Source organism: Alligator sinensis, unplaced genomic scaffold, assembly GCF_000455745.1.
Source record: "Alligator sinensis unplaced genomic scaffold, ASM45574v1 scaffold117_1, whole genome shotgun sequence".
Classification (NCBI taxonomy): Eukaryota; Metazoa; Chordata; order Crocodylia; family Alligatoridae; genus Alligator; species Alligator sinensis.
Genome location: NW_005841855.1, coordinates 5247178 through 5261174, shown reverse-complemented (window position 1 = coordinate 5261174; position 13997 = coordinate 5247178). Strand labels below are relative to the sequence as shown.

The window sequence follows — 13997 nt, the reverse complement described above, 5'->3', positions numbered from 1 at the left end:
TTTTGAAAGTCCTGGACAGAGAGGTTATTTTAAGAATTTATACAGCCCTAAAATGAGAGTTTAATTTTTCACACACGTACATATGCCTGCTCCAATTTATACTAGATTTAGGTGGATAATATAGATGTAGTTATCACGTTAATATTTTTACTTTAGAATATTTTTAGCAAATATATTGTTTTCTATACACAATGAACAGATGTCATATTCATAAAGCTTGGCAATGGCAAGTGCAAGTCAAACCTACTGTTTTTCATGCTTCAGAAATAGAAAGCTTTGCAAAAACCAGATGCCTTGGGCCACTATTGGACCTGTCTGCTTGCAATTTATTAGAGTTGTGTAACAAGGGTAGAGTCCAGAAATGAGATAATGGAATATTTAAATATTTTGGAGGAGTTATTTAACTTCTGAATTCACTTGAAACTTCTTCATCTGAGCAAGATTTTGCTTTGCAGAGTGTAAAAGTCGGAAGCCATTGGCAAGTGGGCACAGATTGTTTGTGAGAGGTGTTATTTTATTAGCTGCCTTTATAGTCCCTGCAATCCAGTAGAACAAAGCTTCTTTTACCTTAATACATATTCAAGAAAACAGGTTAATTCATCAGTTTAGAAAAAGGATTTCCAACTAGAACTCTTTTATCAATTTATCTTTAATTTGAATTCAATCACAGGCATAGTTAGCCACTAGCCAGCCTACATCTTGACTTCTGATTTTCTGATCTTTTATGATTTCCGTGAATTATTCAGATTCAGGACAAATAGGATTTGATTTACATAATTTTGGGTCTATTTGGTGGTGTAAGTGAAAATAACTCCTGCAGTGTCTTTTTCTTACAGTCTTGAATGAGCTCATGTAAGGTTTCATGGAAATATTTAAGGGACATAACAGCATATAAGATAATTATGTATTGGTTTCAGGCAGGAACTACTTTTCTTCCATTAATTCAAACTAGCAAGTGCAGAGATTTATGAGAGGTTTTAAAGCCTATATAAATTTAATGAATTCTTCAAGTGTTTGAATGTGCTTAGCATCTTAATTGCAACCTCATGCTGAAAACTATCACCCTGTTCATTCTACTTGTATATTGCTTTTCCTCTATGCTTCAAATGTCCTGTTTGCTGCTGGGATTGCCTCATCTGTGTTTTATGAAAATGGTGTGTCTTTCTCATTTGAGCTTTTGCCATCATCATAGTGTAAATAATGAATTAAAAATGAGTTATTTCATTAGAATAATTTATATTCCTGTGCATTAGAAAGAGAATATAACTTTTTGCAGAACACCAGGCAAAACATGACTTCTTTTAAAATGCCAGGCATTATACATTAAGATAATGGATTAATCATTTTCTATGGAATGGGGGAAAAGGCACCAGATTAGGGTACTGTAATAAGCCAAGTGTTCATTTGCCTCCTACTAGTGGTTTTTTAAAATTCCTTTCGTACTTCAACACACTCCATCCTTCTTCTGAGCAAAGTAAAATACTACATTTAGAATAAAAATTGTTTTAAAGAGGAAACATTTATTGACTTGCTTGAGATTGTAGTCAGGTTACAAAATGCTAAAAACTACTATCGCAAAAAGACGTGTCATTATCAATAGAAAATCAACTCCTCCTAAAATCCTACAGTAATTCTATCAGTGGTGGATATCCTGGATGATGACGCCATATTTATTCTTGTGGATCACTGACAACAGCAGTGGTTGAATAAGAGAAAGGACTTAAGAGAGCAGCAATGGTATAATGACGGTGACCGGAATCGTTAGCAGTGAAAACCACCTGGAAAAGAAAATACTTGTAAACTTGAAGAACAACATATGTGCTCCAAAACTAACTCGGTGTTCTGAGTTACTCTTTATTTCCTATATGTATCTTTTGCGGATATGTCAATATTTCAATTACCAAGTTTGCCTTTCATTAATTATGCACCCTGATAAATGAGATACAAGATACACTAGCAATTTTTTGAAGAAGTCTAAAGATTTTTTCAACTGACCTCAGTAGGTTTTGACTCAGGCTCCAAGCCCTTTATATTATTCTGTTTATCTTGTGTCTCATTCATTAGGATTGCATAATTAATACAAGGTAAAATTAGTAGCTAAAATTATAACAAGATGTATACAAGAAAAATAGTGTGTGCTTCTTAAATATAATAATAATATTTATATGCCTATCATTCTAAGCATGGGGCCACAAGCCAAGAAACCCACAAGGAAGAATCATACTAAGCTCTCTTTTGTATTACTTCACTCTCAAGAAATTTAGATAGAACCACCTTTAAAATCCTTGGCTAATTTTCCTTTCCCTTACAAAATGCCATTTGCTGCAATTTTTTTCTATCACATCATTTAGAAGTAGTCCAGGAAAAATCCACTCTGAGTTTTACTAAAAAATGATGTGCATGCAGAACGTTATGGTTGCCTTTTCTGAAGAGACACGTCATAAGAAAGAATTAATTTGTTTTCAAATTACTGAACCTGAGGTCTCTAGTCAAACCAAGAAAGGACCCTTTCTCCCCGCTACAGTATTTATTCACCATTTGTTAACTAGAGGTTTCTAAAGCCCTGCATTCCTTGCAGTAAAAATAAAAGCATTTCCATGCTGCAGGACATTGTAGTTTTAACATTTTTTAGTTATGCATAGTTTTAAGTACAGGGCCTAATTGTCTGCTGGTATAAATGAGTCCAGCTCCATTGATTTCCATGAGGGTAAGCCCGTTTATACCAGCAGAGTAGCTGACCATTAACATGAAAAAACAGTGGCTTTATTTCTTTTGTTTTGCAATCATTGTAACATTTAAATTCCTAATACTGTTCTTTGCACATTAAAGGGACAGTTCTTTTTTTTTTCCCTAGTTGCTGCTCTACACAATATCCAAAGACATTAGATAGATATATTCATAAATACTCACATCAGCATATTCATGGAATGGGGAAAGGCCAAGTGCCTTCCAGTATGAGCTGGTGTCAAACTCAACCCTGTATATTCCTTCTACAAATTTGTCATCTGATGTGAGCTCATGGACTTCCCCAAATTCTGTGGTTTTCCTGTGGTAAGAAATGTCCACATGAGTACTTATCTTACAATTCAGATGCATAACAGAAGCAGTCAGTATGGAATTTTGAATATGCTAGATGGTATAGTGCCAAGTTGTTAGGAATACACTAAACCCGACCCTTGCTACCAGCGTGGTCTTTTGGTGTTTACTTTAGAAGATATTGAGAATCCCCTGAAACAGATACTTAGAAAAAATATTGTTGTGCTAAAATGAGCTCTGCCAATTGGCACATTAGAGCTGAGCAGAAAAAGGGAAATATTTTAAAATAAGATTAGTTTATTAACTATTAGAACGAAAGGTAAATGATTTTAAATGTAATAACTACAGAAATTTAAGGAGTCTCTGAATGGTATTTCCTATATTTTAGTATCACAAGATATTATTAGCATGTAATAAAAACCTCAAGGAACCTATGTGATGGTCACCGTGCTAAGTGCCATATGCATGATTAATAACAAGAATCCCCATACCAGAGTGCTTGCAACCTAAATTAAGAACCAAGCACAGCAGGTAATGAAACCAAAAAGCAGAAGGAAATAGGAGCAGGCCTTAGCCATCTACATGTGCAAATAATACGCCTGAACTCTGCATGGAAAATTCAGGATCATTAAAGTGCTTTCAGGCACACATCTGAACATGTGCCCATCAGAAGCAAATTTGCTCCTGACAGGAGCAGTAAAGTCCAGGGCTGTTCCTGCCCTTCTCTGCCCACCTGCAGCAGCCAGGGGGAGCCCTAGGTACCAGTCCCAAGCTGGCAAGGGACATGGAGGCTGATCCTGATCTCTGCAGAGCAGGAAGAGCTGGGGGCAGCTGCCTCCCAGCCATGTGCCCCCAGAGGTGGGACAGCTCTCCCTGCCCTGTGGAGATTGGGACAAGTCCTGATCTCCACGTGGCTGAGAGATAGTTGCCCTGCAGTGGGAACAGCTCCCTCCACCCTGTGCAGATAGAGGCTTAGTCAGGCAGCAGTGGCCTCTTGTTGCCTGGGCTTTACTGGGTGCAAATTGTTCCCAGTCATGGTTTCCATGTGCACTCTAGCACATTAGTTAATGCACCATTTTTCTAGTGCCAGTGTGTATTGGTATTACAAAAAGTTCAATGGATTAATTTAATGTGCAGTAATTGATGCACACGTGCCGATAATGATGCTTTATTGTGTATTACATTAGTCCAATGCACAGTAAAGCATCTCATGTAGATGCACCCTAAAGAATTTGACCTTCAGGAACCATAAAGCTTGCTCAGATATTCAGGTAGTTGTTTTCCAGTTTCCTTTGTCTCCCTTCTCTGTCCTCTTTGTTATTTCTCCTACATGTCTACTTTTCTTTGAATCTGATTCTGCCTTTTTCTCTTGAAATATATATTAACTAAATCATTTGACTTGTTCTGATGGTGTTAAAGAAAGACAGGTCCTGAAAAGCTAATAGAACTTGTAAGTCTAAGCCACATGTGAAAACAGCTGTCTAGCACTAAATAGCTGTTTAGCATAATAAAGTGGGAGGAGGCAGGGATATGGTAAAGTCTAATGACAATTGGAAATGGAATCCATTGTACTGTTTCTGCTTCCTTTTTCTTTCTGACCCTCACCATCTAATTTTCTTCTCTTGTCTTAGTCTCAAAATTAATTATTGTAATGGACGTTATCCACCATCACTCACTGATGAACAGATGCCATACCATATACATCCATACAGTGGACAAAAAGTATGAATGAAGGAGGGTTTACTCTAATTAAAATGTAAACTGATTGTGTACTTATTTTTAATTTCCCTTAGATTAAATCCTACTCCCTTTGAAGTATGATAAATTCCCAGTAGGACCACAGTTTGATTGAGCATGAATAAAACATACTGTATCTAATATGAGCTTAAACCTATCCAAGTCTATTAATCAAGTCTATTATTTAAAATGTGACTTCTTATGAGAGTGCCAGATTTTATAAAAAGTTCCTGCAAAAATGTGTTTACTTAAAAAAATTACTAATTCCTCTGGTTAACTTAGTCACACACACACACACACACACACACACACACACACTGAATAACTCATTGAAATGTTGAATCAGATAAACCTATACATAACTTACGTGAGCATGTCTACACATTCATTAGTTCACTTTACGTAATGCACATTAAATCTAGTACCTCTGGGTGCCTCAACACAAATGCAGAGGCTGCTTTGATATGCTGAAATTTTTTGAGATGCTGCAGCTCTTAATTAGCCACTCTAAAGCACCGCTGCCTCCACCCCTCAAGCACACGTAAAAGTGCCCTCCAATGTGAGGTACTAAAAAAATGTGCATTAACATACTTTAATGCGCATTGCTAAAGGGTACTTTTTTGGTGATGTTTTAATGCTCCTTAAAATAGGGCAATATTCATTGAAGCACGTGTGTAAATGCACCCACAGTCTAGCCATGGCTCAGTTGCAAGTAAAAATTGATTCTGAATCAAAATCTTTTATCAGAATTAGCACTAAATTTGGGGAAAGTTTGGATTCAAATTAAATTTTGCAGTTCAGCTATATTTTTATAGTATATATCTTTTATAATAGAGTCCAAGTTGTGAACGATAAGAACTTTAGGGAATGATGCAATCCAGATTTAGACCACATGGCTTAACCCTGTTCTAGGTTTTGTCTGATCTAGCAGGAGTTGGATCCAGGTCTAAATCACTCCATGGTTACATAGATGTAAAATATGAATGGTGTCCTAATACCAGTTGAGAAAGTACACTGGGCAAGAGACAGCTGGGGATGGGTGAGGAGTGAACAGAAGGCTACAGTAGCTTTTAAAAGTATATTGCAAAAAATTGGGTTTGCTGCAAAAAGCAGCAATGAACCCAGTAGCAGAAGTCTCTTATTAGGAAATTATATGTTTTTACTTACATTCCTGTGCTGATGGTGGAAGAAGGTTGACCTACATGAAGCAGTCTCTCTCTTACTTTTCAAACTTTTAATATCACCTGAGTAAGATGTTTTGTTAGCAACAATAAGCTGTTACTAAGGTTTCCTATAAACCACTTTAAAAATTGTGATGATTATTTTCTTTGGAAAGAGCTACTGCTCAAGATTTGAATTGATATCACAGGTAGAATGATCAAATGTTCCACAGTACTCAGTGGCATTTTCTTCATTCCGAATCTTCAGAAAGTTTTAGACCCAGCCAGGTGCATACATTCCCTCATCCACTCGTTGAATGTTAAAACTGCCAAATGCTCTATGCTTTTGGACCTCATTTGTCCACTTGCTATGGCAGAAATAGAGCAGCTAACTTCCAGTTTGGTAACCCACATAAGTTTCTGGGTATTGTCTCATTGTGTAAGTCACATTTAATTTCTCTCTGCCTTTGCTGAATGACTAGATCCTGTACCTTTCCCTGCACTTGTCAGCTGGAATTAGCTTTCCCTGCATACTTTTTGTAAACTGTGTTTGTATTCAACTTCTAATAAAGTAGCTCTCTGGTTTTCTAATGATCTGGCTTTCTTCTAATACTGTTATTCCAAACCCAATGGCTTTATGGTATTAGGATGTAGTAATAAGATAAAAAATAACAGCAATTGTATTAACATATAACCAAAAAAGGCACCTCTCCATAAAAAAATAATATAGGCTTATAACTTTAGGTAAGCAGAATGTTTAAAGTTTTGACTTTCAAGGTGACTTGCACTATATAGCATCAAAACTTCCAACAGAGCACAACAATTTTAATAGTGGATTCTTACAGTTAACTAAGAATACTTTATCAGCATGGGTCTGTGTAGCATTAATGTACAGCTTGATTATGTGGAGGTACTAAGCTCCATTCAATTTAAAATTGATTCAATTTTCTCAAGACAGGTTAGTTTATCGATTTATCTCTGCTACTGTGAATGGGGTATCTTAGAAGAAAATGGGATATTTTCCTATAAGAAAATATTCCTATATTTTTTTCTAATATCCTAAAAGAATAAAGTCCTCCCCCTCTCCCCGCCGCCAGAAAAAGAGAGTTGTGACCATATAACACAATATTTTGAACCAAAACAAATCTAGGATAATTTCTTCCCAGGGGAAGCTCATGTCTTTGTAGAACAACTATTCAGTCATGAATAGTCATGAGTCACTCTGAGATATTGCCTTCTAACCTCAGGGTTCCTTTTTTCATGGCAAACATGGGTCAGTAGCCATGCCTTATTTTAGTCTCTTTTAATTTAACCTACCCATTTTTTAGACATTATTGAGCATGAGTTTATCCAAGATCTCTCAAGTTGTCACTCCATTCATTCTCTACTTGCATTGACTTTTAGTTTATTTATAGGACAGAAAAGCACAAGCAGAGTGCTATATCTGAGACTGGAACTCCATGGCCTTATAGTATTCTTCAAAATCTGTGCTCTGATTAGTTCATTTATCTTTGCATGCTTAGCAGTTTAGTTTTTCTAAATCTCTCCCTCGGTGACTTTAATAACCTATGGGTGCTAAACTTTAAATAGCCATGGTAAACATTATTCCCTGATTTGACAAAGCCTAGAAATGGTCTGTTGTTCTGTTTCTAGTTCTATGACAAATTGCACCCTCATGCACTCTTAACACCAAGAAAATGCATGCTTTTAGTTGTTACTTCTGCTACTTAACAAGTTCCCAAGTCACCAATTTCCTTCTCACCTGATGATAATATATTTTGAGTTGGCCTGCCATAATACCCATAAACGAAAGGTAATTATGGTGGATCCATGTTGGAAAGTCAGAAGGTTTTGAGTGGAGTTCCACAGGGGTATATCCTGGACCCAGTATTATTCAACATGTTTATTAATTATTTGGATGCTCGAACAGACAGCTTCTTGAGCAAGTTTGGAGATGACCCAAAATTGGAAAGGAATTTCCAATTCGTGGAGGATAGGAGTGCAATTCAGAAGGATCCTGGAGGATAGGAGTGCAACCCCCCTGGAGGATAGGAGTGCAATTCAGAAGGATCTTGACAGATTGGAAAGTTGGGCTAAAACTAACAGAATGAAGTTCAACATTGACAAATGCAAGGTGTTACACCTCAGGAAGAATAATCAAAGCCACATATACAAGATGAGTGACAATTGGCCAGATGGCAGCACTATGGAAAAATATCTAGGAGTCTTGGTGGATCACAGACTCAATATGAGTCTTCAGTGAAACGAAGTCACACAAAGGGCAAGTATGATTTTGGACTGCATTGATAGAATCATTAAGTACAAGACACAAAAGGTATTACAAAATATAATAGCACTAGGTAGGCCTCATATAGAGTACTGGGTGCAGTTTGGGGCTCCACATTTTAAGAGAGACATGGACAAGATAGGGTTGAAAGGCAGGTGACAAAAATGATAAAAGGCTCGAAACAGAAGCCACATGAGGAACTAGGCACGTTCAGCTTATGGAAAAGGTGCTTAAGAAGGGACATGATAAGTCTTCAAATACCTGAAGGGCTGCCACAAAGATGAGAGAGAACATCTTTTCTCTCTTGCTGCAGGGAGTAGAACAGGCCAATGGCTTGAAATTGAAGCAAAGTAGGTTTGGATTCATTATCAGGGGAAAAACCTTTTTCACTGTTACAACAGTGGAGCAGTGATTCCACCCTATACTGCCTATGGAATCACTGGAGGTGATGAGCAAGAAGAGGTTGGATGAGCATTGGCCAGGATTGATCTAGAAGTAGCTATGCCTATGCTATACTATGGGTCTTTCCCATGCTTCTGAGCTTTGCTGGTTGCCACATGGGGCCAGAAAGAAATTTTTTCCCCTCTGCTGTTCCTACACGTCAGGGCAATTTTTTCATCTTCCTCCAAAGCACTGGGTGTTAGCTGTAGCCAAAGCTGGGGATTTTAATTAGCCTATGCCAGTGCTTCTGCTGGGACTAAAACCTAGAGGTTCCTGACTAGAGGATCTTGTTTCTCTATTTAGGGTCAGACTGATCACCACATTTAGGATCAGGAAGGAATTTTACCCCGTGGTCATACTGGCACAGACCAAGGGGTTTTTGCTTTCTTCTGTAGCGGGATGTGTGGACCTCTTCCTTGGCTCTCTCAAGCATATTTTGACAGCACTTGCAGCAGCACCATTTTTCCCCTGCTTTACTTGTGGCAAGTTAGGGTGCTATGCTTTGTGGTTGTGTGGCAGGATTGCCTGTGTAGTTTGAGTAATAGATAAGGAAAAAATGTGCTTGGGGTGGCGTGGATAGGGATGAGACTGCCTCAGGCAGGGGGTTGCACTAGATGACCACCAGAAGTCTTTTTCAGCTCTACTTTCCTATGATTCTATGAATAGTTCTTACATACACTGTAATAAGGGAGAAGGGATCCAAGCATTATCTTGCTTTTAAATTACTAGGCAGGAAAACACAATGAAAGTCTTTCCTAAGGAAGCTGGAGTAAATGGGTTTCTGGGGGAATCGAATACATGGAACCACCACTTAAAGGCAGGCCTCAGATATATTGCTGTATCGTGGGGTCCTGAATAGCAACTGGTGTCCCTCTATACTCTTTACCTCATGTTTTTTTGGCTGCTAGAATTATGAGAGAGCAGATTTAGTGATTTCCTTCCTCAACTGTCTCTAGGTCTTTGCTCTGTACTTGCTCAAACATGGCATGGAGCCAAACTTCCCAGCATGCAAGTAAAGAGGAAGCCTTCACTCAGGTTCAGCTGATTCATCCATGAGCTCCCAGGCAGACAGACCTCCGAAATTTCATGGCATGAACTAACTTCGAATATCTCTTTGCCAAGAAGTAAATGGCATCAGGGATGAGCAGACTTTGTTGGATTATTGTTCATATACATTGAAATAGAAAAGAATCCCCACCTCCCTCAATAAAAAACCTTCACCAGGTTTTGCTGTCCCAGTTTTTCATGTTTTTTTGTTTTAGTCATTTCTGAGGAAAATGTTATTTACTGGAACTGTTGTGTCCAGCCTGGCAATTTGTAATAACTTAGTCGCTGAAATAAATCAAATATAAGACATGTTGGAAATGCTTACTGCAGGGACTAATGCTTACTAGCGTAAGTAGTTACATTGAAATAAATGGACCCACCTGCTGCAGTAAGGGACTTCTCTAAAGCTCATTGAAGTCAATGGGAATCTTTTTTTTTTACTGGAAAGGGCTGTGATTCAGGCCCTACACCTGAGCTTAAGTGTTTTCAGGATTGGACTCATAGGGGGAAAGTATAATTGTCAAACAAATCAGCTATTCCCTTCAGTTTCTCACTGCCTAGTTTTCTCTAGATGCTCCTGTTTCATCTACCAAATAAAGCAAAAAGAAAAATCTATTAGTAGTTTTTCTGCTCCTGTCAATGCTCAAGTCCCACTTGTAATCACTGGGCCAACAGTTAATTGCAAGCGAACAAAAATACTTAAAATCCCCAAACTGATTTTGAATCAAATCAGTGTAGGTGACGGAGAATAATACCAATTCCCTGATTTAGGTTTCGCTCAAGTTATTATTGTACTCTCTGGATTGCGCAAAATGTTTGGGGCTAAAACTGCTATTTATCAGGTCTAGTAGCCCAGGTAAGACGTATAACCTTACCATTCTACTTTTTCTACCTTTTAAATGTAGAAAATGACCAAACATTACTGAAAGCCTGTTTTTTTGGTGTGTAAATGTCTAGGTCTACAATTTTTGTCATCTTCTAAGGTTATGTACAAGCATTGTATCTAGATCCGTCTAACCAAGGTTGGGTTGATTTAAATGGCCAGGCATGCAGGTGTTTTTAGGGTTTAGGTCACTGAAAAATGGCATGCCCTATCTAAAGTTAGTTCACCTCATGGGGCTAACCTGATCTGAAATGGGTTAACCCAGCCTCGTGGATGCCTGAACATGTTCATAGATAAGGTTCTTTGGGTGAACATATTCACAGCACAGCTCCAAGGATGGGAAGCCCCTTTGCCACACCCCCAGGGCTACACTTTTCCTAATCCCAAATCCCCAACCCTGACTGAACAATTTTTAGCCCCCAAACTACCCACTCCTCATGGACCCACCAGTCCCTCTGCCCCCTTCCCCGAGTTACTTACCTTGGGTTGCCCACACAATAAAGTAAGCTGGGTCCTGTGAATGCTTGTTTGCACCCGAAGTCAATGGCATGTATGAAAGCATGGCATGAGATGTACACCAAGGGAAGAATGAATATGCAGCCACACAAGAAGGAATATAACATAATAGTATATTTATAAAAATACTAGATTATATTCCTTCCTCTTATTCCCTCAGGGAAAAATTCCCAATCCTGGTAGACCTAACATTATTTATTTATTTTCTTTTTTTATATCCTGGTCTTCTAAAGTCATATTTAGGTTCCTAAAGGAAAAATGGATTCCTGCAGCTCCCATTGATTTCATAAACACAAGGCAAATGCTAATTAGGAACAATGTTGCTAAGTAAACTGTATCGTTGTATCACAAAGATAAGCCTGTTTAACAGTGACACTGCATGGATCTTTTCCCTAGGCAGTTTGTACTGAGTCACATTTTATGCATACTTTTAAAGCTGCTTCTTATATTCTATAAAATAATATAGATTTTCTAGTGATGATAGGAAAGCATGCTGTGGTTTTAGAGACCATTTGAACCATTCCATTTCCCTCATAAGGAAATTGGCAGGAATATTAAATTTGACATGGGATTTGTCATCTTTAAAATATTTAAATCAATTCTGAATTCTGCTTCTCCCATATTACTACCAAATGTTTTGTTTTTCCAGGTCTGTCAGCGATGTTGTATTGCTTGAATAAGGGAGAGAAGGAAGTTTGTAAGATACTTAGAGTCCGGCAAAACAAACAATCAAAAACCCTCTCTCAGCAGGATGGCTTCATGATTTGGGTACATACTTTGGATTTGGGATTCCTGGGGTTCAGTTTCCTGCTCCACTCCATAGTTTTACATGACCTCTTAGACAAATCATTTTGAGTCAGATGCATAAAGGCATTTCCTTGGGAATGACCTGTGTGGATCTCAGGCCTAATTCACTCCTTATTCACTCCTGTTCCCAATCACAGAGCCTTTGTGACAATGCATATACTACAAGATGGTAAAGTTCTCAGTTATCACAAAAATAGGAGCCATGAGAGTGTTGTGGACAGAGCCACAAGGAAGTATTGTGGACCTGATTCTGTTCTTGGCTCAGTGTAACTCTGAATACGGTAATTAAGGAGTTGCTCTTGACTGACCCTTTTCTAAGTGACAGCAGTGGTGAAGATGGCAGGTGCATGCAGTGTCAGGATGTTTAGGGCCTGGTAACAAAATTTACAAGAGGGCAATTCCCTTGCTTTTCCTTTACAATAAAGCTGTGGTCCCTCTGTATATTAATATGGTTAGTCTGGAGTGTATATAAATACCGGCAAACAGGTTGCTACCTTTTTAAACACAGGTAGAGCAACAAGTTGTGGAATCAAGAAGAACAATATTAAATATTCCCCTACTAAAGTAAAATGAAAATCTTAGTGATGCGAACTGTCTCCCATCATAGGCCTGATCCCACTTATTCAGTATGCTTTGGATTAGGCCCAATATGCTAAATATTAACGGTTGAAAAGGGATTAATGAAATAATGATAATCTTTTAATTAATGCCAAAAAAGAAGTTGCTCTTCAAGCAAAGTCTTCTCTTTGTATCCCATCCTATTCTTTAAGACACTGAAAACTGTTGCAGGGTGCATCATCACTTACCCAGCAGCAAATTCTTGCCAGTCTCCATCTGAAGTCTTTTTAAACACTTTAATTGCTACATTGGCAGCTGGACTTCCTCTAACCGCATCCAGGACCTTCACCATAAGTGGGCACTTGGAATCAATAGAACCATGGGAAACCTTGGAAAGCAGAAAAAATATGTCTAATGCAGTAAACGTGTTGGGGTTATTCACCACATCTACTAAAATTCCTCCTCCAAAGAGCAAAAGAGTTCTTATTGCAAAATAGCATCCATAGCAGAGCATATTCTAAGCCTAATTATATTTTATGCTCCATGGAGTTCACGAATAGGTGTTTCTTATACCTGGATGACCTAAGAATTAGGTGTATTCTGCCACTTCATAGAAGCTTTGCATAATAAATACACAAATGTTGCTTAAGACAATATATAGTTCTGGAAAATGTTATGCTAATTAACATTCTGGGAAAATATTGGCTTCTCCAGATTTGTTATTCTGTGATTAATTCTCAGTAATACTTTAATATAATATCCCATCTTAGGAGCGCATGCTTTATAAGTAGCACAGAATTAAGCTTTATGGTGTCCTGGAAAGGCAAGTAAAAATTATCCCCATTAGACAGATATGGAAACTGAGTCAAAATTAAGTGACTTGTCTAAAGACAATATCAAAATGGGCAACAATCACCTAGATCCCATCCCCTTGCCTTAAGCAGATGACTTTGGATAATCTTAAAAAGGACTTCATCATTTTAAATAAAGATTGTAAAGAAATTACATGAGAAAATGACAGTAGTAAAAAGCATTGTAGCATTGTTATGAGTGAAGGAATTTGTTTTGAGTTTTAGTTTAGTAATATAATATTCATATAATAAATTATATAATGTCTGTGCATCAATTTATACTTACTTTTATTATATTTTACAGTCCTTCAAATTCTACCCCCTAAATGCAAAAACACTTACCAGTGGGGCAGCTTCAGACAGAAATACCAGTCCAGCTAAGAAAACGAGAAGCATAGATTGAAAAGCCATTCTTCTTGCTTTTAACTAGCCTTGGTGCCAGCAGCTAGAAGCTAATGAGATTTGGGATTTTATACCCAATCCTACAACAAAACAGGCTGCTTGTCAGGTGCCCATATGACTCCAAATCTGCTGATTCTGATTATTTGCTTAGTCAACAATCCAATCCTATAGTTGTTCTATGCATAGGGTTGCCATTCAAGTCAATGGGAGTTTTGCATGTAAAACTAGGATCATTAGAGTTAAGAGAATAAGTAACCCGCACAAATATGAAC

The 13997-nt window shown here is 37.8% G+C and overlaps 1 protein-coding gene across 1 annotated transcript; it reads right to left on the bottom strand.

Moving 5' to 3' along the window:
* Window positions 1-1670: 1670 nt before the first annotated feature.
* Window positions 1671-13734, bottom strand: TTR (transthyretin). The gene is made up of 4 exons (XM_006016401.3): window positions 13666-13734; window positions 12721-12860; window positions 2911-3046; window positions 1671-1778 (listed from the first exon to the last, which is right to left on the bottom strand). Exons 1-4 carry the CDS (start codon window positions 13732-13734, stop codon window positions 1671-1673), a joined length of 453 nt encoding a protein of 150 aa, XP_006016463.1.
* Between the last annotated feature and the right edge of the window lie 263 nt (window positions 13735-13997).